General features: G+C 41.1%; 3 protein-coding genes across 10 annotated transcripts; 2 read left to right on the top strand and 1 right to left on the bottom strand.

Annotated features, from left to right (window-relative positions):
• The first annotated feature begins 112 nt into the window (after positions 1-112).
• LOC106561960 (rho GTPase-activating protein 1) lies at positions 113-7,376 on the top strand. Its single transcript, XM_014126452.2, has 13 exons — positions 113-402; positions 1,573-1,770; positions 2,619-2,714; positions 2,815-2,902; positions 3,078-3,209; positions 3,472-3,558; positions 3,646-3,744; positions 3,884-3,991; positions 4,131-4,207; positions 4,433-4,510; positions 4,658-4,786; positions 4,975-5,078; positions 5,465-7,376. Exons 2-13 carry the CDS (start codon positions 1,632-1,634, stop codon positions 5,633-5,635), a joined length of 1,308 nt encoding a protein of 435 aa, XP_013981927.1. The 5' UTR covers positions 113-402; positions 1,573-1,631; the 3' UTR covers positions 5,636-7,376.
• LOC100380690 (autophagy-related protein 13) lies at positions 7,362-17,655 on the bottom strand. 8 transcript variants are annotated; one of them, XM_014126451.2, is made up of 18 exons: positions 17,436-17,655; positions 17,018-17,097; positions 16,820-16,900; positions 16,592-16,711; positions 16,410-16,456; positions 16,150-16,290; positions 15,997-16,037; positions 14,220-14,316; positions 13,946-14,044; positions 13,711-13,801; positions 13,186-13,284; positions 11,625-11,720; positions 10,791-10,924; positions 10,542-10,662; positions 10,318-10,395; positions 10,089-10,202; positions 8,767-8,895; positions 7,362-8,501 (listed from the first exon to the last, which is right to left on the bottom strand). In XM_014126451.2, exons 2-18 carry the CDS (start codon positions 17,087-17,089, stop codon positions 8,424-8,426), a joined length of 1,638 nt encoding a protein of 545 aa, XP_013981926.1. In that variant the 5' UTR covers positions 17,090-17,097; positions 17,436-17,655; the 3' UTR covers positions 7,362-8,423. The 8 variants fall into 8 exon arrangements, with proteins under 8 accessions (XP_013981926.1, XP_013981920.1, XP_013981922.1 ...); XM_014126445.2 differs by lacking the exon at positions 13,186-13,284 and having other exon boundaries at positions 11,613-11,720; positions 17,436-17,654; XM_014126447.2 differs by lacking the exon at positions 13,186-13,284 and having other exon boundaries at positions 17,436-17,654.
• Positions 17,656-17,764: 109 nt separating this feature from the next.
• On the top strand, positions 17,765-21,031 carry LOC106561961 (putative nuclease HARBI1). The gene is made up of 3 exons (XM_014126454.2): positions 17,765-17,901; positions 18,251-18,935; positions 19,061-21,031. Exons 2-3 carry the CDS (start codon positions 18,266-18,268, stop codon positions 19,435-19,437), a joined length of 1,047 nt encoding a protein of 348 aa, XP_013981929.1. The 5' UTR covers positions 17,765-17,901; positions 18,251-18,265; the 3' UTR covers positions 19,438-21,031.
• The last annotated feature ends 278 nt before the right edge of the window (positions 21,032-21,309 follow it).

Below are 21,309 nucleotides of genomic sequence, written 5' to 3'. Positions count from 1 at the left end.
ATTATTACAGAAATGAATCAAAACTAAATTCAGATCTGAGACTGCCACTGGAATTCTGCATGTTGTTACACAAGGTTTTCCATACATTTTTTGATACAGATCTAATGATGAAGTAAAAGCAAGCACCGCTGAAGAGCTATCAGACAGGAAGGTTTGAAACCTGCTATCATAATCAAAGCTTAGCCTAGTTCACACAGCACTTTCCCACCTTTGCCTCTGTCTCGTTTTGGATTTAGAGGAGTGTTGTTGCCAATGCAAGGAGAGCTCTCCACCCACGGAACGAAATCCGGATGTTGTGACTTGTGAAGCAAGCAGCTGTCACTGACAAAGCTAACGTTAGTAGCCTAGCGAGATAACAACTTAGCAAGCCTTTCAGCGGGGATCAATTTCACAGATTTTACGGTAAATCCACCAATTTAATGATTTTATGTTTGAATGAATCAATGTATTTTGCGTGTTATATAGCTAGCTAGGACACAAACGTCAGACGAGCTCATTTGGATTAGCCCCATAATCAGGTGGTTAACTAGATAGTTAACGTTAGCCTAACCAGCCGAGGCTAATGGTAACATACTGTACCTTGCTAGCTGACAAAGTAGCTAGCTGTTAACTAAAATATTGTTAAGTAGCTAGCTAACTACAGTCAAACAGGTTAGCTGCTGCTGGTAGTTGACGCGTTAGCTAGCTCACTTTTGTTTTAATCTATCGATATTTGTAAAACATTGAGTAGCTAGGTTACCTACTGCTGTATCGTCTGGCGTTAGCTAACGTTTTTTATTTGTTTTTATTTATATATCGACATCGCAGCGTAATGGGGCATACGTTAAATAGCTAACTAGTTAACTAGAGAAGTCGGGACAAATTGTAGCCTTGTTTTGGGTAACGTTAGATAGCTAACGTTCGCTGTTTCTCTAAGACACGAATCACCTTATTTTGGTAGCTAAAATATATGGCAGTTGCAGTGTTTAGCAATATACAGTATTTTGGCTAGTTTATCTACTATAGATGTATACAATTATTGCACTTTGCCTGAATGCAGTTCTCCTCGCGTGGACTGGGCATGCATGAATGTGTTTCTGATTCCAGTCGTGATATTTAAAGATCCAAAATTTCAGAACATATTGTATCTCATAGATGGGGAGGAGTGTATCTGAGCCTTCCCGCAAAACGAAGAACGGGTAACACAACAAGGCTGCTTCTTCAAACACAGCCCCTGTGGTGTTGTAAGATAGATTGGGTCATTTTCATACGAAAATGTGTGTGTGTGAAATGTGTAGACCTTCCACAAACAAACCAGCCAATCAATTGTTGCTTCATTGCACAGACATCTCCTCAAATGATACCAAACGCTAACCTGATTGCAGATGTGAAATAGGCATTGTCTATTTTTATTTTAGGCTGGACTGTGAAAAGAGTGAAGAACAAGAGTTTATAGACCTATTTGTTTCTTCAGTCCATGTTTCACGCTTTCATGCATTGTCCTTTCTGGCCCCATTGGAGTGGCTCTTCTGCAGTCATTGCATTAGATAAGTTATGGATGGATGTTGATGAACACACTTGTTTCTGTGACAGGAGGCTGGCTGAGCACCTGACCAGATTTTGTTCCGTGTGGAGTCTCATAGTTCACCACCATGTCTTCAGACCTTCTGGTTGACCTCAATGATGACCTTGGAGTAGATGATCCCTCCAGCAATGCCCTGGACCAGCTCAAACTGTCTCCAATGGGGGACAAGCTGTGGCCCCCAGATGACTCCAGTATGAGCAAGTCTGGTAAGAACCTAAAGGCTATTAGAAGGACAGCTGGACCTCTCTGTGCTGTCAGATGTGGACAGTTGGGTGACAATGTAAAAAATGAACTAGCTGATATTTGAGAATTGCGTAAAGAATTTATATTGTTCTATAAGCCACCTAATCCCTTGAGTAAAACAAAATCATGAGATCGCTGTTTTAAAACGCCACATTCCTGGCAAAATGTTGGCCATTGTAATATGATAATGATCAGCTGAGTTTTTAGAAATGGAACGTTGTTGTAGGGCAATTACTGTTATTTCCCTAAAAATCGTATAGTTTTACGTAAATCTGTCATTGGTCCAAGGGAAGAGTAAAAAGATAGCCTTAATCACAGCCCAATGCAGTGAGCATTTTATTACCCGTGTCATATTATTACACCTTGATTGCATATTGCCCTCTGATGCAGTGTGCATACATTAGTTATGCATTCTATTTGTAGGCACAGTCAAATTTCTGGTTCATTTCTGTTTTCACAGCAGATCTCCAGCCCCTGTCTGATTTGGAGGATGAGGACTGTGCCATTATTTGTGACTAATAGATGCATTTAAGAGCACCATGATTTAGAGTTTGAATTATTCTCAGAATCGTTATTTAATGAACAGACGATTAAAGGGAAGGGTACAAGGGTTCATCTTATGAGATACCAAACGAAGCGCACAGTGTCTGACCACGCCTCGGGCAACTGCATGTTAGTGACTTACTCTGTGGGAAGGACAGTGGTTTACTAAGTACACAATGTTGTGAAATTCTGAGCTCTCTGCCCTCGAAGATATGAGCTAGTGAGATACGCGTGAGGTGGTTGAATGTGTCCCCTTTCCTGTCAACAGAGACGGACATATCCAAGCGGTTGGGGGAGGGGTCACACCTATCCTGGGACCACCCATACTATGATATTGCCAGGCATCAGATTGTAGAAGTAGCAGGTAAGAACTTTGTCTCTACATGTGTAGCTTATCTGACCTGGATTTCCTGTTCAGTCTTGAATCCAGTTGACACTGTTTCCTCTCTCACGCTGCTGTCAAGGTGATGATAACTTTGGCAGGAAGGTGATTGTCTTCAACGCCTGTCGGATGCCCCCCCACCACGAACTGGACCACCACAAGCTACTGATGTGGGTGTTGTTGTTTTGAGATTACTGAGACATTTTCATCCTGCCAAATGTCTAATAAATAGCTTCTTGCTGTGCTTTGATTCCCCCGCTGCTAGTCAAGTCGGTAGTCGTTGTTGTGTTTTGTGTTTTCATAAGTGATGACGATTGACTTGTCAACTATCATACTGTCATCCAGGTATCTGAAGGCCACCCTAGACCAGTATGTTGAGAGTGACTACACCCTCATCTACTTCCATAATGGCCTCACCAGTGAGAACAAGCCATCTCTCAGCTGGCTGAGAGACGCCTACAGAGAATTTGACCGGAAGTGAGTCCCACCCTACCTCCAGCCAGACACTGGAGACCATAGTCGCAAAGCACATTTTGATAATTTTTCACCTATGAATGAGGAGATGCACTCCATTTCACTAGAGATCTGATAACTAAAGCCAAAGAGGAAGTGGACTTTGCCCTCACCCATATTTATGTCTATTAAAAATACCATGTGCTTTATTTGCACTTATGGCTTGACTTCTCAAACAAGTGAACCGAATCAAGTTTACTTTTGCCGACTGCTCCGTTTTCTTCAGGTACAAGAAGAACATCAAGGCACTGTACATTGTCCACCCCACAATGTTCATCAAGACTCTTCTCATCCTCTTCAAGCCTCTCATCAGGTTAGCATTCTAGCACTGGAGATGCTCTTTATTCCTTTTAACTGTAGAGTGTTTGCCATGTGTGATGAATCTCCTTTCTTTTTCGAGCTTCAAGTTTGGACGGAAGATCAACTACATCAACTACCTGAGTGAACTGGAGGACGTTGTTAAGTGTGAGCAGCTAGTGATACCCACCCGGGTGCGAGAGTGAGAACATTTTACACGCGTTACGCGTAACTACTGTATCTCAACATTGCCAATGAATTGGTCACGCTTGTGTCATTTATTTGTGATATCTGACTATTATTAAGTGCATTACTCTGCTTTCTCACACCCAAACCGTTAGCTATGATGAAAAAATCAGAGCCTCACTGAAACCATCAGTTCAGGCCCAGATGTCCCCCCCTCGCAGTCCACCACTACCCAATCAACAGTTTGGAGTCTCCTTGGCAATGTAGGTAGTTGGATGAGGGCTGTTTTTATTTGACTCTACTTCCTCAATATCCGACCTTGACGTTACATACGTAAGATATTATCCTGTGTATGTTTCAAAGATTTTCAGTTTTTGTTGTTGTTCTTCTTGATTTGTCAAGGCTAAGAGCGAAAAGTTCAGACAACGAAGCAGTACCATTAGTGATGCGAGAGACCGTGGCCTTCTTAATGGAACAAGGTAAGCACCATTCTTGCGTATTTTACCAGTGGTCATTTTTCTTGATGATGGGTTAAACTTTTGAGTCTTTGCTCTGATGTTCAGTTTTTGGACAATTCCAATTTCATGGATACTGGACATGGATTCGTATATGACTTGCAAAACAAGGCTAATTCTGCTATTTAATTCTGTTTTACAAAAAGGTTTTGTTTTCATGGTTTCTCCCTTTTTCTGTCCTGTCTTAAGGTCTTGAAATTGAGGGGATATTCCGGCGGTCAGCCAACGTGACGCTCGTTAGGGATGTTCAGCACAGATATAACTCAGGTGAATGATTTGCAGTCCTTGTTACTCTTAAATGAATGTGTAAAAATAATATCCATTCATGAAATCCCTGGGTAGACCTAATTTATCTCTTTGGCTGTAGCTGTGGGATTTGTATGGCTCTGTGATTGTGTGTGTCTGTGGCTCCAGGTGAGGAGGTGAGTTTTTCCCAGATGGAGGACGTCCACCTGGCAGCTGTCATCCTCAAGACATTCCTCAGAGAACTACCAGAGCCCCTCCTCACATACCATCTCTACAATGACATTGTCAACTTCCACAGTAAGTCTGGGGAACTCTCTCTTACCCTTCACACAGTAGATGGGGATATATTTTTATGTTTGTTACTATAGCTATTCAAAATATCGCTACAGCTGTCAATTTGTTTTTTTAGGTTGTAATTCTGAGAGGATAGTTCTAAGTCATAGCCACGTAACGTTAAGGGTCTATTTGTTATGCTCATTCCTCAGATGTTGACAGCAGTGCCAAAGTGACTGTGATCCAGAACATGCTGGCAATGCTCCCTGAGGAGAACTATGCCTCCCTGAAGTTCCTCATTGACTTCCTGGTGCAGGTATGTTTGCTGGCGGCAGGGTAGCCTAGTGGTTAGAGCGTTGGACTATTAACCGAAAGGTTGCATGGTAAAAATCTATCGTTCTGCCCCTGAACAAGGCAGTTAACCCATAGGCCATCATTGTAAATAAGAATTTGTTCTTAACTGACTTGCCTAGTTAAATAAAGGTTAAAAAAAAAGAAATCCCCGGCTGAATACTTATCGGAAGCTCGGCAAACATTCCTGTTTGTCTTTGGAGGCCTGTTGTTCTATGGTTCTGTCTAAATAAGCGTCATTCTGGGCATTTAGTACTGCCTGGTGACACTGGCCCTTACCAGTTTGTGTAAATGAACCAGTGGGTCGTTTTCTTAATGATATTCTACAAACATGCATGCTTGCCCATGTAGGTGTCCGCACAGAGTGAGATCAACAAGATGAACAACACCAACCTGGCAGTGGTGTTCGGACCCAACCTGCTCTGGGGACAAGACGCTGCCATGACACTCAGTGCCATCGGCCCCATCAATAACTTCACCAGAACTCTGTTGGACCAACACGAAAAGGTCTTTTCCCCCTAAGACTTCTCCTGACAGCTATCTCTAACCACGCCCCATTCATTCGGTGTTTAAATCCCCATGTATTGGTCTAGTACAGTGTAACTGTGTCTCTCCCAGTGCCCCTAGTAGTGTTGTCAAATGCATGAGTGTATTGTGACTGTGACTGAGGACACAGAGAGAGAAAAAGACAGGGGAGACGAACCATTGAAGATGCCAAAAGTCGGGTTAGAAGTCAGGTATGAAGAAGGCTTTAATGCCTCCGCCAGATATCTATCACTCAGGAGAAGTTCAACACAGTGTACATGATTTGGTACTTTAAAACAATTGGAATAACCTATACCAGTTCACATCTGTTCTGGTTTGAATCATATCAAATATTTATTTTGATGGTACAGATTTCAGAGAACATTTATGCAATGTTTTGTATCTGGGGAGCAAGATATGTTTCATATTAAATTACTTTGTCAAGTCCTATTTGCATTGGAACAAATCATTTTAGAATTTCATAAATGATCGGTCGCTACAACAGTGAGCCAGTGTACTCCAATATTCAATGTACTCTAAATTCTATCGGGAGTTTATATTTTGCCTCAACTTGTTTGAGAATCATGGTTATGTGTAAAGCTACAAAGTCTATAGCTAAATAAAACCATGAGTATGTGTATTTACGTTTTTTTGGGGGGTCACATATCGCCTTACTTTTTAAATGTTTACTCATCTGACAAAACATACTGGTATACCCTTTAAACATTTCCAGCAAGCCTTTGTTTGTTTCTTTCTGCTGCATTACTTTTGATCATTTGTACAGGTCAACTATAAAATAAACTATTCTTAATCATGTAACTTCTACATTTCATGTTGTGCCTGATTAGCTTTCTCAATGCAGGACAGGCTTTTCATGATACATATTCTACTTTCATTTGTGTATTATTACTCTGCTTACGGCAGTTATTCCTTGAAAATCACTATCCCTCTGTAAAGACTGATGGCTAGTGTCATCGCTGGCAAAAAGATCTTTACGTAGCCTTAAAGTCAGTAAGGGGCATAGAAGGGCTCCTAATCATGGATAGACTGAAATGCTGTGTACTTACAGACCCAGGGGCTCTCAGGCTCTACTCTTTCATTTGTTACTGTATGTTAACTGTTAGGTGAGTTGTTTCTCAGCCTTATTTTGCTCATTGTATTGACGTCCGTTGCTTTTGTTCAATACTAAATTCAACTCAACCAAAGAATTATGGTTGCATTGGAGAACACTAAGATGGGTCCGTTAGTTTTATTTTTTTTTACCATTTGCGATGGCCAAACTTTTGGGGGTACAGCTCCTGTGCTTTGAAATGAACATATCCTGAACAAGAACAGTGCTAATGCTAAGACTGAATAAGTAAGAGTTCTGTTGTGCTTCTATGTTTTTGTCTATTATTAAAATTAATTTGTTTACTGTGTATGAAAACTTCCTAGTCATGTCAATGAAACAATTGCATTGACATGCGGATCAGTGGCTTAGTAGAGCCTTTACAACCCCATTTGCGTCTGTGTGCCTTAAGGAAACAAACAGGCGAGTAACCAACTCCTCCACTTGTCATATCTCGTAAAAATTGTGCCCGTTTGTCCAACTTTATTGTACTGTTTATCTGTATTGTCAAATAATAGTATTTCCTGGTTGCTACAGTGAAAATGACATTTCTCGTTAAGAGTATTTTACTGCAATCTTTTTTATATGTTGTGAATATAAAGTATCAATAAAAGGTGATGGTTAAAAGTGCCTTTGATTTATTCAGATGTGTGGAGGGGCGTACTCATGTGACAAGATTATTGATGCTCTATTGTATTTTAAAAGCTTCAAGAAGGACGACGAATACGATCACTCGTGTTGCGCTGGTATAAATCACAAACGACCACAATCAGAAATATATAGGGCCTCAGGCTTATTCCTTTCCCATAATACAAAATAGGCCATTTGAAATAAAATGTATTACACATGACCATGTATATTAACAAAGCGTTGGGGGTAAATCAAGAGGACTTAAGATTGATACATTGAAAGTGCAAATAATGTTTACCCTCTTTACAGATAGGGAAAAAGGAAACTTGCTTTATATGGTGATTCAGAGGTGAGCAGTGACTGTACATCATTTGTAGTGACACGGTGATGTGTGGCCTAAAGTTGGTGATCTAGAGAAGAAAGCAGAAGACAACACTTCTCCCCATTTACAAAAAAACAACTACAGGAACTTCTCTTTCAACATACAGATTCAGCTACACAGCATGGTTGCTGTTTCTTGGATATAGATTCACTACTACTGATCAATTTCCATACGTAGCTTGGCTTCTTCGCATCGACTAAAACATGGCCATGTCTGACTCCATAGTTGCTATGAACGTTCTCAGTGTCACGCGGGACAGCAATAATACAACGCCTCCTGACATTTACACAACAGCTTTGATGAACTGAACCTCTTTGTTATGTGTTAAGTTCTATAACAGCAAGGTGAGAGGGGATCTGGTATTTACATTACGACACAGTCTGCTCAACACCAGAGCAAACGTTGCAGTTACGTCAGAAAATAAACCGCACAACTTTTTTTTTCTTAAGATGTCTTCGGTTGTTGGGTACAGGCTCTTTTACTCTACAATACATCAACCAGTGAGGTTTGAAGAGAAACATTGTGATTACAAATCAATGTGGAATTTCAACTACGAGAAGAAAGAACAGGCATACACAGGCTGGATGCAAACAAGCTTGAAAGACAACAGGACCTTGCAGATGGACTACATGGGATCATTGCAGACAGTGGATGCATTTCTATCCCTACTGCAATGTGTCCACAAATGCATCAAATTCATCAATGTTCTTCTCGTATACTGCCAGTTTTTCAGGAAGAGAGTCCTGTTGGGAAAATGAACAACATCATTACAAAACACAGAATGACTAAGATATTGATTTATTAGACTAAAAAGCACCACAGAAGAGACATTCAAAACACACAGTAAATCATATAACGGTAACTACTATGTTCCCCTTTCACTACTAACTGTCAGTTGTTTAAATTCCAACAGGACCACTTCATAGACTAGGAGACCCCAACACCCCCCACCGGGCAACAAAACAGAAACCATCTCTCTTTGGAAGTCAGAAGTGTGTCTCATCTCACCAGGTCTTCTGCCATGGACTGAGAACTGACATCAATAGTGAGGCTGGCGAGCTGTGGGGGGTTCTGGAACTCTCTGTAGAATGTGCCAAGGTCCATGGGAAGGAGGTCATCCTTGGAGAACGCAGGCTTCTGAAGAACAAAGCACACAGAACACAATCAGATGTGCAGGGCAACAACTGTAACAGCCCCTTCCTTAACAACAGACTTCTTCCTACGATTCTTTTGACAGCAGCACATATTATTCTCAAAGAGGTTCCGTTTTTTAACATTTTCTTGCCAGCAACATAGTCCTAATTCATTCTCAACTGTTAACCACAAGATAGGGGTCCGAGGTCAGAGATTTGAATTAAGAAAGCTCATTCCCATAAGCTTCATTTTCTCTACATCAGAAGCGTTTATCTAAAATGTTCAAAGCTGACATCTCTCCCTCTGTTGCATTAAAAAGCCAGCTCCTTTGATCGATTTTGGTTTTCATTAGGTCTTTGCTATGTGTTTCGTCGCATTCGCCTTTGGATCTTCATTTCTCATGGTCACTCTACAGCCCAGATACAAGTCAGAAATAAAAACTGTCTGAAGCAGTTTGCATGCTACCCATTCAAAACATTTTGTTAATTTTGGTCTTGGGCAAGGGTTATTTCGGCTGTTCATGCACACCATTTTTTTTCTTCCGAGGCAAGCCGATGTTTGGTAGCCGAAGTCTCCGCTCCTTCGTCGGTGACTGGTCAAGAGTAGGGATTCTTCAGTGAAGTGTTTGATGTCATTCAACGAGAGAGGACTCGTTTTCATGCAAATTGTTTCAGTTGAGAAATACTGCACCAAACAACTCAGTTAGTTGTAAAATTGCGCGACTACGACCAAAAACTTCTACATTTATTACAGATTTCTTGAGTTATCTTAGATTAATTCAGACTATTTTGAGGAAGTGTATACTGCTACGGCATCTAAAGAGGGACAAACAGTACTATTGCTGCTTTTTTAAATCATTTTTCAAGCCAAGGTCTTTAAAGGGAGTATGCGAGGCACAGACATTCACTTCGTCTAGGAGCAAATCGAACCTAGTATGCAGGCGCATTAAATTACCACTGCTAAGTGATGTAAGTAATGCTCATTTCTATATGAAGAAAATTCATGTTTTCTTCCTCTGCAGACAACATCCACAATTGACAGACATAAACAGACATTTGTTCGTAGCAGCATTTGATACGACATAGAAATGGGGTTAGATTGACTGAGTTACTATCTATCCTTGACTAAAATGTAGTCACTGTTTTCCTCTGGAAAACAAATAGAGCAATCTGTGTTACCGAAGGTAGGGTACTTACAAAGTCCACCATAACAAAGTCGTCCTGTGCCGGGCCTCCACTCTCACCAGAGCCTTGGGAGTGCAAACTGCCCTGCAGGGGAGAGGACGTGGCTGAGGACTCCGGCGGCTGAACCTTGGATAAAGGGGAAGTAATATCATTACCACATCTGCACTAAAATGACTCCTAACCATAACCCAGAAAATAGTTATTTAAGGCTGACAATTAGTTATGTGAATAATTGATTTACCATAGGGTCATTTTCCTCGAGGTCATAGGCTCTGGGAGCAAACGCTGCAAATGGTAAGTCCAGGCTTGCTGTGGTTACCTGCAATGGACATAGATTAATACTGCAGTTATTACAAGGGTATAACACTCACTGGTACTATGTCCTTTACTCGTAAGAATGGGTACTTCCAGGAATAAATATCAAAGCTTTGTACTTAAACAAGGACATAAAAAGGCTGCCGCTACCTGTGTGCCTGGCTTGTTGACAAAGGCACCCACTTTCCTGGTGAAGGTGGTCTCCAGTAGGCCACAGGGAGAGCCACTCTTCACCGCAACGCTCCTCGACGGGGTCTCTGTGTCCTCACCACTTTGAAAGATCACATGGCAAAGCTGTAACAAACAGGTTTCTCCCAAGCAAGCGTCACCTTAGGTGATCCTCAGTTCCACAGGGTGCTTTGCTTTGTCAAATGGGGGTCATGGCAGACTGGGGCTTACCTGCTGGAGGGCGTGGCGGTAACATGATCAGCAGGGTGGCATGAGGACACTCGTCGATGCTCTGCCTGGGCTCCATGACAAGGCTGCACAGGCACCTGCTGGGGTACGCCCCCCTCCTTCCCTGGAACTCCCATCTACATAGGACGTGTGAAAGGCCATAGTTGGCACTGGCTGAGTCATGTTGAAACACCTATGCAAAGCTTCGTTTCCCTTGTTGGCCCTCAAATCTATTCATTTAGAGCATCTTGACTGGCTGCGTCACCGCCTGGTATGGCAAAGTGCTTGGCATCCGACCGCAAGGTCATCCATGACCTCTATGCCAGGCGGTGTCAGAGGAAGGCCCTACAAATGGTCAAAGACTCAAGCCACCCAAGTCATAGACTGTTCTCTCTGCTACCGCACTGCAAACGGTACCGATGCAGTCTGGAACCAACAGGACCCTGAACCGCTTCCACCCCAAGCCATGAGACTGCTAAATAGTTAGTTAAATAGGGACTATCGGCACTGACCCTTTTTGCACTAACTTTGACTCATCACATACACTGCTGCTACTGTTTGCTATTGATCCTGTTGCCTAGTCACTTTATTCCTAGTTATACAGTATGTACATATTTACCTCGTACCCCTGCACTGGTACCTTGTGTATATAACCAAGTCATCGTTACTCATTGTGTATTTATTATTACTTTTCTATAATTTCATTTTTTTTTTTCTCTCAATGCATTGTTGGGAAGGGGCGATAAGTAAGTATTTCACTGTTAATATACAACTATTGTTTACAAAGCATGTGACAAATAAAGTGTGATTTGACTAGCTCAATACCTGGGTGGTTACCTGGTGTGGGTTGGCAGCGTTTAAGGTGGAGGGGTGGCAGAAGTCAGCGGCTCCAACAAGCACAGGAGACTGATAAGAAAGACGAGAGCAGTAGAGCTGAGAGAGAGAGCGAGAGAAAGGGCGAGAAAGAGAGAGAGCGAGAAAGAGATCGACAGAGACAGAGAGAGAAAGAGACAGCGAGAAAAAGAGAGAGAGAGAGAGTGAGTGAGAAAGAGAAAGAAAGAAAGAAAGAAAGAAAGAAAGAAAGAAAGAAAGAAAGAAAGAAAGAAAGAAAGAAAGAAAGAAAGAAAGAAAGAAAGAAAGAAAGAAAGAAAGCTAAAACATGAATTAATCCACAGAGGAGAAATGGGGTGATGGGAGCGGACAGCAGGAGGTAGAAACTATAGCATTAGAGAGGATAGGGTAAACGTTTCAAGCACAGCTCTTCTAGGCAGATTTGACTTACCCTGACAATGAACGTGATAATCTATTAACATATTTAAGTGATGACTAACTACTTGTTAAGGAATCCTTGTCAGCAAACCAATGGGACCATGTGGAAAGGATTTGAGGTTAGGAATCCTAGGGCAGTCAGTAGATAATTACATAAGTACTTCCTTAGGTTATAAAATACCTTTTACCAAGACAAATACGATTATTCATGTTCTGAATCGTTCAGTGGAGTCTCTCTAACATATCGTTAACATTACATGCAAAACGTTGTATTTCTTAACATTATACATACGATAATAAGCACAGAGCTCTGTTGACCTAGCGATGGCAGGTTTCTCGTAACAACTTTTGAGCATTTTACATTTTGTGGTCCTTCGTCTTCCAAAGTTGTTTTTGTGGGTCGCAAAAAGCACAATTAGCACGACACGAACTGAATTAAATGTAAAAGGCTTTGGGAAAAGAAAAAGCTTGGTAAACGCTCAGTGCCCCGTTGACATTTCACAGAGATACGCTTGTTTTTGTGAGAAATCTTCCAACAACAAAAAATAACAGGAATTTCAAATTAACATGAAAAGCGTTTACTAAAATATGAAAATTCTACAAGTCATGTCTCAAAATCGATATCCATCTTACATCTATATTGTTTGATGTCCTGCGGATTTGAAGAAAGATGAGTTCAATGGGAAAGTGAGCCTGTCAGGTAGCCACAGTGGCCTTATTTCTTGCACAGAATCCAGCGTAGCTGACTCGATGCAATTGTCCTGATTTTTTACCACTTATTCTTATTTTCTGGCCTCCATTGATTTAGTCCATTCTATAAGGGTTAATACCTCCAATAACTTCTGAACTGATTATTATAGAGAGACGATGGTCAGGACCATTGGTTTTATTAGCGGAGTATCTACACAATAAACATATTATTTGACCCATTGGTCAAAATATGTGTTTTTGATTGGACACTCTAATGTAAGGGATAAAGAGATGTCCCATTTGATTGCTTCATTGATTTGCTTTTAAGCACTCTATACTTCTATTACTTTTAAAGAGGTATCAGAAGACAGGCCAAATAGTCCTGGAACACCTCAGGCGTTGTGAGTGAGTGAGATACATGCCCAAACACAAGACTCACTTGGTGTGAGAAGGCCACGCCCATCACGGGGAATTTCAGTGTGTCCATCACTGCAGGTTTAGCAGTCTTTAAATGTGCTTTACTTACAGTGAACACGCACTACACAGACAGCACAGAAAGAGGGAGAGAAAGGGGCTAAGAAATGAAAGCACTTATACAGAAAAATGGAAAGGACACATTTGGTACGGGGGCCTGGTTATGTCTCCAGCACAAAATGTCTGCTTTTCCCACTGACAGAATTGTGACATGAGCTTTGGGTATGAGAATTGCAAACCACCACATACACAAACAAGCCACCAGATACACAACAGCTGGATGTATGGTCATCAATATAGGTCAAATGTTTGAATATGTATATCTATTTGAATGCGGTGCAAGCTAAAAAATAGTTTAAGAAAACACCTGACCCTTTTGGTAGTGAAGTCACATTCACAAATCTCACCGTGGACACCGCATATGAAGTTACACACTTGCAAAACGTACACAGTTGCAAAGTTTGACTTTGCTAAGCAGTGACATACGTACTTGTGAGGGTGGAGAAGTGGAGAAGGACGTGGTGCACACTTCCTGAGAATCCTCCACCCCATTGTATGCTCCTTCATCTTCCCCGGGTGCTCTGGAGTATAGGGAAGGCAAACAAACATGACCAGATCATTACACAATCCTTTATTTTAGAACTTCACTAAAGATGATCATAAATAATAGGCATGCACACATCTGTATTGGGTCAGTATAGGTGTTTGGGCTAGGGCTAACCAACCTGTAGTTACATGGATGCATGTGTCCCATGTTGCCAAAGGGGCGCTCAACGAAGTGGTCAATGATTATGCCCATAATCGGAGCCGTCCTCTCAAACTGCCTGTGAGAATATGAATATAGAATTAGGAATAAGTGTATAGATAAAACCAGTGGAGAATAAGGAGGATATGGAAGAAAAGGGGAAAACATAGTGGCAGATTTGACAGACAGTGCATTTGAGACCGCTGAGTGAGCACATGTAGTGCTGTGAACAAGAACAGCTTCTGTTTCTGTACCTGGTGGACATGAAGGCCAGGTTTGTCCTGTAAGCACAAGATAAGGTGATGGTTCCAATAGGAGTTCCCACAACTCCTACACGCACTGTCTGGAACCCTGAAAAACGGCATTCAGAAACAACAAATATCAGAATCTTCACAGCCCTATACAACACTTCCAAAGACCCAGACAACCGACAAAATGTATACAGTGCATTAGGAAAGTATTCAGAGCCCTTGACTTTTTCCACATTTTCTTATGTTACAGCGTTATTCCAAAATTGATTAAATAATTGTTTTCCCCTCATCAATCTACACACAATACCCCATAATGACAACGCGAAAACAGGTTTTTAGAAATCTTTGCAAATTTATGAAATAATAAATAACAGAAATACCTTATTTAGGTAAGTATTCAGACCCTTTGCTATGAGACTTGAAATTGAACTCAGGTGCATCCTGTTTCCATTGATCATCCTTGAGATGTTTTGACAACTTGATTGGAGTCCACCGGTGTTAAATTCAATTGATTGGACATGATTTGGAAAGGAACACACCTGTCTATACAAGGTCCCACAGTTGACAGTGCATGTCAGAGCAAAAATCAAGCGATGAGGTCGAAGGAATTGTCCATAGAGCGCCGAGACAGGATTGTGTTGAGGGAAGGGTACAAAAAAATATGGGGAAGGGTACCAAAGAATTTCTGCTGCATTGAAGGTCACCAAGAACACAGTGGCCTCCATCATTCTTAAATGAAAGAAGTTTGGAACCACCTGGCTGCCCGGCCAAATAGAGCAATCGGGGGAGAAGGGCTTTCGTCGGCGAAGTGACCAAGAACCCGATGGTCACTCTGACAGAGCTCCAGAGTTCCTCTGTGAAGATGGGAGAACCTTCCAGAAGGACAACCATCTCTGCAGCACTCCACAAATCAGGCCTTTATGGTAGAGTGGCAAGGCAGAAGTCACTCCTCAGTAAATGGCACATGACAGCCCGCTTGGAGTTACCAAAAGGCACCTAAAGGACTCTCAGACCATGAGAAACAAGATTCTATGGTCTGATGAAACCAAGATTGAACTATTTGGCCTGAATGCCTATAGTGAAGCATGGTGGTGGCAGCATCATGCTGTGGGATGTTTTTCAGCGGCAGGGACTGGGAGACTAGTCAGGATCGAGGGAATGATAAACAGAGCAAAGTACAGAGAGATCCTTGATGAAAACCTCCTCCAGAACGTACAGGACCTCAGACTGGGGCGAAGGTTCACCTTCCAACAGGACAACGACCCTAAGCACACAGGCAAGACAAGGCAGGAGTGGCTTCGGAACAAGCCTCTGAATTTCCTTGAGTGGCCGAGCCAGAGCCCGGACTTGAACCCGATCGAATATCTCTGAAAATAGCTGTGCAGCGACGCGCCCAATCCAACCTGACAGAGCTTGAGAGGATCTGCAGAGAAGAATGGGAGAAACTCCCCAAATATAGGTGTGCCAAGCTTGTATGGTCATACCCAAGAAGACTCAAGGCTGTAATCGTTGCCAAAGGTGCTTCAACAAAGTACTTAGTAAATGGTCTGAATACTTATGTAAATGTGATATTTCCGGGGGTTTTTATACATTTGCAAAAAATTCGAAAAACCTATTTTTGCTTTGTCATTATGGGGTATTGTGTGTAGATTGATGAGGGGGGTAAAAAAACAATGTAATCAATTTTAGAATAAGGCTGTAACATAACAAAATCTGGAAAAAGTCAAGGGGTCTGAATACTTTCCGAACGCACTGTAAATAATATAACAGGCATGGTTACCTTCTCCCAATCCTGTAAGTTGAACCTCTCCAAAATATATCCTGCAAAAGAATGTATCTATTAGTCAGACTGTTTACTAACATGATATACATCATCATTAGCAATACTGGTCAAAATAATAACACATATCTGTATACCATAAAACAAACAAACCTGTACAGTATGACATAGTCATGCCCTTGCTTTCGTGAGAGTTTGTAGGCTGGGGTTACCCTTGTGATAGCCAGTAGTGACTTGAGCAGTAATGACATGCGGTTATAGACAGTGTAGGACACCTTAATATCTTTGTCACACCTGCAAAAAAATGAATCATACATTTTACAATGAGTGTTACGGTCCATGAAATGTAAAAAGCAACTACAAAACCTGGGGCACAAAAAGAAGAAAATGCTAAACTTATTCTCATTACTTACTTCTCGTTCATTTCGAGACACCATGTCTCCAATTCCATCGAGTCTCCCTGGAAAATATGACAAAAACATGTTGATGTTTTTCTAACCTTTACAGTCCCTTGGACTTATTGATGAACAAATGCCCAATGATCCAGACCACTGGTCTCAATAACTGTCTATGACACCAGTCTGTGCTATCTTACCTCTGAGGTTTTGAGGGAGATCTCAACACACATGGATCGTCCGATGCCAGGAAGCTGCCCGGCCAGAGCTTTCTTTGACTCATGTGTAACTTCTGGGATATCTTTGATTGCCAGGTTGAACTGGTGAAAATAATTGAGTTTAATGAGACTTGAATCTACAACTCTTTCAGGAAAAAAACGGCACCGGTAAATTAATGAGTTGAGAGGCAAGAATGAATTGTGACTTACCCAATCAGAGCCAGTAGGTGAAGACAAGGAGCGTGTGCATACTTTTTCCCCAAGTCGAGCTTGGACTATCACCTGCACCGTCTGATGAGAGAGAAATTAGGAAATTATCAACCTCAGTATATTAATCAACGCAGGAATACTGCAGAAAGTACTTGATAATCTAAATGTGGCAATATTGCGTATAATTAAAGACAGTACCTTCAAGGCGAAAAACTTTATGAACTTGTCCAAGTCTTTTTTATCCTGAGGACTTAGATCACTGTCCATCATGGAATGCCCTTGTAATGTAAAAACACATTCTGGTGAGCAAGGACAGCCACATTAATCAAACTGTTGGCAGGCTATATCAATGGCGTGTCAGTCAAAACAATGCTAGATTTTGTCTAGCCCCATTCTATAGTCATCTAAGCTAAGAACTCCAGTGTGTCCATATTAAGCTTGTGTGTGTTGACAAAAAACAGCTAGCTAACTTCGACTCTAGCTATGTAATATTTGACTCAAACATATTGGCTGTCAATGATAAGAAAATATTCAAGATTGGTGGTAGCTATCTAGATAATTTGATAGCATGGCTAACTACCGAGATTAGCAACATAGCTAGCTAGCATGCACGTACTTAGCTCATCACATCAGAAATTCACAACATGTATTTGAATGTTGCGCTGATAGCGTACTGGAAAACGTAGATCTGGTTACCTATATGTCTAAATGTTATATATTCTTATATTGGCTAAATTACACCGTCGCATTATGTTATTTGGACACCAGCCTTGACCACCTGGCCCATTTCTTGTTTATTTTCTTTGGGGGTATGACGTGTATCGAAAGAGTTGTATTTTGAGAAGCACTTTCATCTCCAACACTGTGGTCTATAACATTTGCAAAAATCCCATCTGTCGTCATTTCAGTGTTTTAATATCAATAAAAACACAGTACACGTTGTTTTGGAAACAATAATTACGTTCATTTGTTTGTTTTAAAATCGAAACTGCGTCTCACATATTTTTGCTAGATATCAGAAAAGTGACATGCGCAGTGTACTTTGCGCAGAAGAGTCAGAACGACAATAACAACAAACGCCGGTAGCTTAAATTTTTTTTTTACTAATGAATGATATTTATAGTTCGTATTCTTCTAAGTTAGCACCATCTCGGGTGACTCTGGTTCACTGTTCCCAAATAAATGTCTGATAAGGAAATTGCTAGGCTAGCCGCAAGCCTGAATGTTAGCTAGCTATACAACAAATTGTATAGAACACCGATCATCTTTATATCTAGTAGAGACTATCTCTGACTTATCTAACTGGACATTTGGTTAGAGATTAAGCATATCAGACCAGAACATAATATTGAAAGAAACAGACCATGCTGAATACACAAGGCTCTGTTTTGATGCATTCAATAATGCCTTTCTCTTTTTTCCCCCCTACAGAATATACATAACGAAATGGCTATACAAATAGCCATTCTGGATTGTGACCTGCTGCTCCATGGTCGTGGACATAAAACTCTCGACAGGTTTGATATAGAGACTGTTTCAGATGAGTTCCTATTAACAACGTTTGGATTCCCTCGAGATTTCATCTACTACCTGGTGGAGCTGCTGCGTGACACTTTATCACGACGTACGCAACGGTCTCGAGCAATCAGCCCAGAAGTTCAGATTCTTGCTGCTTTAGGATTCTACACCTCAGGATCCTTCCAGACGAGGATGGGAGATGCCATTGGCATTAGCCAGGCTTCCATGAGTCGCTGTGTGACAAATGTAACCAAGGCACTGGTTGAGAAAGCTCCAGAGTGCATAGGATTCATGAGAGATGAAGCCACAAAACAGCAGTCCAAAGAGGAGTTTTTCAGGGTAGCGGGAATACCTAACGTTATGGGTGTTGTAGACTGTGCCCATATAGCCATTAAGGCACCTAATGCAGATGATTCTTCATATGTCAATAAGAAAGGCTTCCATTCAATAAACTGTCAACTTGTGTGTGATGCCAGGGGACTTTTGCTCAGTGCAGAGACTAACTGGCCTGGCAGCTTACTGGATAACTGCATATTTAAACAGTCTTCAGTGTACAAGGAATTGGAAGAGCAGGAAAATCACGAAGGCTGGTTATTAGGTAATATAGCTCATAATCTTCCATTTTAAACTTTCATTGTTGAAAATAAAAACAAATTGTTATTGTCTTGCTCTTCAAGCCTCCCTCTTTCATCATGTCTAACCTAGCCATGCCTTTTCTTGTAGGAGACTGCCACTATCCTTTAAAGAAATGGCTGATGACACCTGTCCAGTACCCAGAAACTTCAGCAGACTTTCGATACAACCTGGCTCACACTGCCACTCATGAGATTGTGGACCGCACGTTCAGGGCCATTCAAACCCGTTTCCGTTGCCTGGATGGGTCCAAAGGCTACCTTCAGTACTCACCTGAGAAGTGCTCTCACATCATTCTGGCCTGCTGCGTCTTGCACAACGTGTCATTGCAATCAGGCTTGGATGCCTGGACGTTTGAGAGGACTGATATACCAGACCAGTCAGACGACGGCAGTCGAAAGCCAGAGTCTGTGGACTCGGAGGCAGTCCGAATCCGCCAGGAGCTCATTCTTAGTCACTTCAGCTAGATCTGCGTGCTCAGAATCAACAGGGAAACACTATGTTTCACAGAGACACTGCCTACAATAGAGAAGTGGTTGACACCAGATTCTGTATAAGCAGAAAGAAAGATAATTTTGTGACTAATATAGGTTTTAGTAGGTGTAGATATACAGTCGCTTCAGAAAGTATTCATACCCTTTGAATAATTCCACATTTTGTTGTTGGATTAAATTGATTATTTTTCTCACCCATCTACACACAATACCCCCTAATGGCAAAGTGAAAACATGTTTTTAGAAATGTTTGCAAATTTATTGAAAATTAAATGTGTATTCTGATGACAAGAATACCCATAACATAATGCAGCCACCACCATGCTTGAAAATATGGTGGTACTCAGTGATGTGTTGGATTTGTATGTATATGTAAAATTTATGTATATGTAGCAGAAAAGCTGTAAAAAAAACAAAAAGATATTTCTCCTCCTCAAATACTGTATTTGGCGGGTTGTGAGCATGTTGAGAGATGTGTCCATTCTTAGGGTTTGATTCAATCAGATAAACAAAAAAAGTGTGCATGTTTTGGAATATCTGTATTCTGTACAGGCTTCCTTCTTTTCATTCTGTCATTTAGCTTAGAAACTACAATGTGTTCGATCCATCCTCAGTTTTCTCCTGTCACAGCCATTAAACTCTCTTAAAGTCACCATTGGCCTCATAGTGAAATCCCTGAGCGGTTTCCTTCCGATCCAGCAACAGAGTTAGGAAGGATGCCTGTATCTTCTTTTTATTTAACCTTTATTTAAATTGGCAAGTCAGTTAAGAACACTGAGCTCAGCACACACTGAGCCCCAATTGTGCGCTGCCACAGTGGGACTCCCAATAACGGCCGGTTGTGATACAGTCTGGAATCAAACCAGGGTCTGTAGTGACGCCTCTAGCACTGAGTTGCAGTGCCTTAGACCGCTGCACCACTCGGGAGTGACTGGGTGTATTGATACACCATCCAAAGTATAATTAAAAACTTCACCATGCTCAAAGAGATATTCAATGTCTGTTTTATTTTTACCCATCTACCAACAGGTGCCCTTTGCGAGGCATTGGAAAACTTCCCTGGTCTTTGTAGTTGAATCTGTGTTTGAAATTAACTGCTTAACTGAGGGACCTTACAGATAATTGTATGTGTGGGGAAAAGAGATTAAGTAGTCATTCAAAAATCATGTTAACCACTATTATTGTACACAGAGTGAATCCAGCAACTTATTTTGTGGCTTGTTAAGGAAATGTTTACTCCTGAACTTATTTAGGTTTGCCATAACAAACGGGTTGAATACTTATTGACTCAAGACATTTCAGCTTAACATTTTTTATTATTTAGTAAAAAAAATTCTAAAAGCAGATTTCAACTTTAACATTATGGGGTATTGTGTGTAGGCCAGTGACACAAAATCTCAATTCAATCAATTTTAAATTCAAGCTTTAACAACAGCAAAATGTGGAAAAAGTCAAGGTGTGTGAATACTTTCTGAAGGCACTATGTATTTGCAAACACTGGAATTGTCTACAAGAGTGCAGGGTGTGGTGTACAAGATTTATACGCTCCAATAAATACATGTGTAAATGCCTGGTTCATTTATTTTACTCATTATACACATAACTATGCACAACTATTTAAAAAAAAAAATACAGTTTAAAGTTCATTCCAAAAACTGTTTGATAGAAAGTTCATTCGCCATATCAAAGGTTTGTTTGAGTTAACGGTGAAAAGACCAAGCTGTCTCCATCGCACAGCATGCTTGGCTATCAACAGCAATAAATCAAAACAATTTAATGAGACTTGGAAGGGGCGCGCCCTTCCAGATTGTTTCATTTTGAAAAGGGAAACTAAAGGCAATGGAT

The sequence above is a fragment of the Salmo salar genome, chromosome ssa11 (assembly GCF_905237065.1).
Source record: "Salmo salar chromosome ssa11, Ssal_v3.1, whole genome shotgun sequence".
Lineage (NCBI taxonomy): Eukaryota > Metazoa > Chordata > Actinopteri > Salmoniformes > Salmonidae > Salmo > Salmo salar.
The sequence above is the reverse complement of the archived record's forward strand: the minus strand, read 5'-3'. Positions and strand labels throughout refer to the sequence as shown.

Coding starts and splice junctions, on each gene's coding strand:
- LOC106561960 (XM_014126452.2), top strand. CDS start 1,632: ATGTCTTCAGACCTTCTGGTTGACCTCAATGATGACCTTGGAGTAGAT. Junction 3,992..4,130: donor TTTGGAGTCTCCTTGGCAAT/GTAGGTAGTTGG, acceptor TGATTTGTCAAG/GCTAAGAGCGAAAAGTTCAG. Junction 5,079..5,464: donor TCATTGACTTCCTGGTGCAG/GTATGTTTGCTG, acceptor TTGCCCATGTAG/GTGTCCGCACAGAGTGAGAT.
- LOC100380690 (XM_014126451.2), bottom strand. CDS start 17,089: ATGATGGACAGTGATCTAAGTCCTCAGGATAAAAAAGACTTGGACAAG. Junction 14,045..14,219: donor CTGGCCTTCATGTCCACCAG/GTACAGAAACAG, acceptor ATATTCTCACAG/GCAGTTTGAGAGGACGGCTC. Junction 10,663..10,790: donor ACCGCCACGCCCTCCAGCAG/GTAAGCCCCAGT, acceptor GATCTTTCAAAG/TGGTGAGGACACAGAGACCC.
- LOC106561961 (XM_014126454.2), top strand. CDS start 18,266: ATGGCTATACAAATAGCCATTCTGGATTGTGACCTGCTGCTCCATGGT. Junction 18,936..19,060: donor TCACGAAGGCTGGTTATTAG/GTAATATAGCTC, acceptor CTTTTCTTGTAG/GAGACTGCCACTATCCTTTA.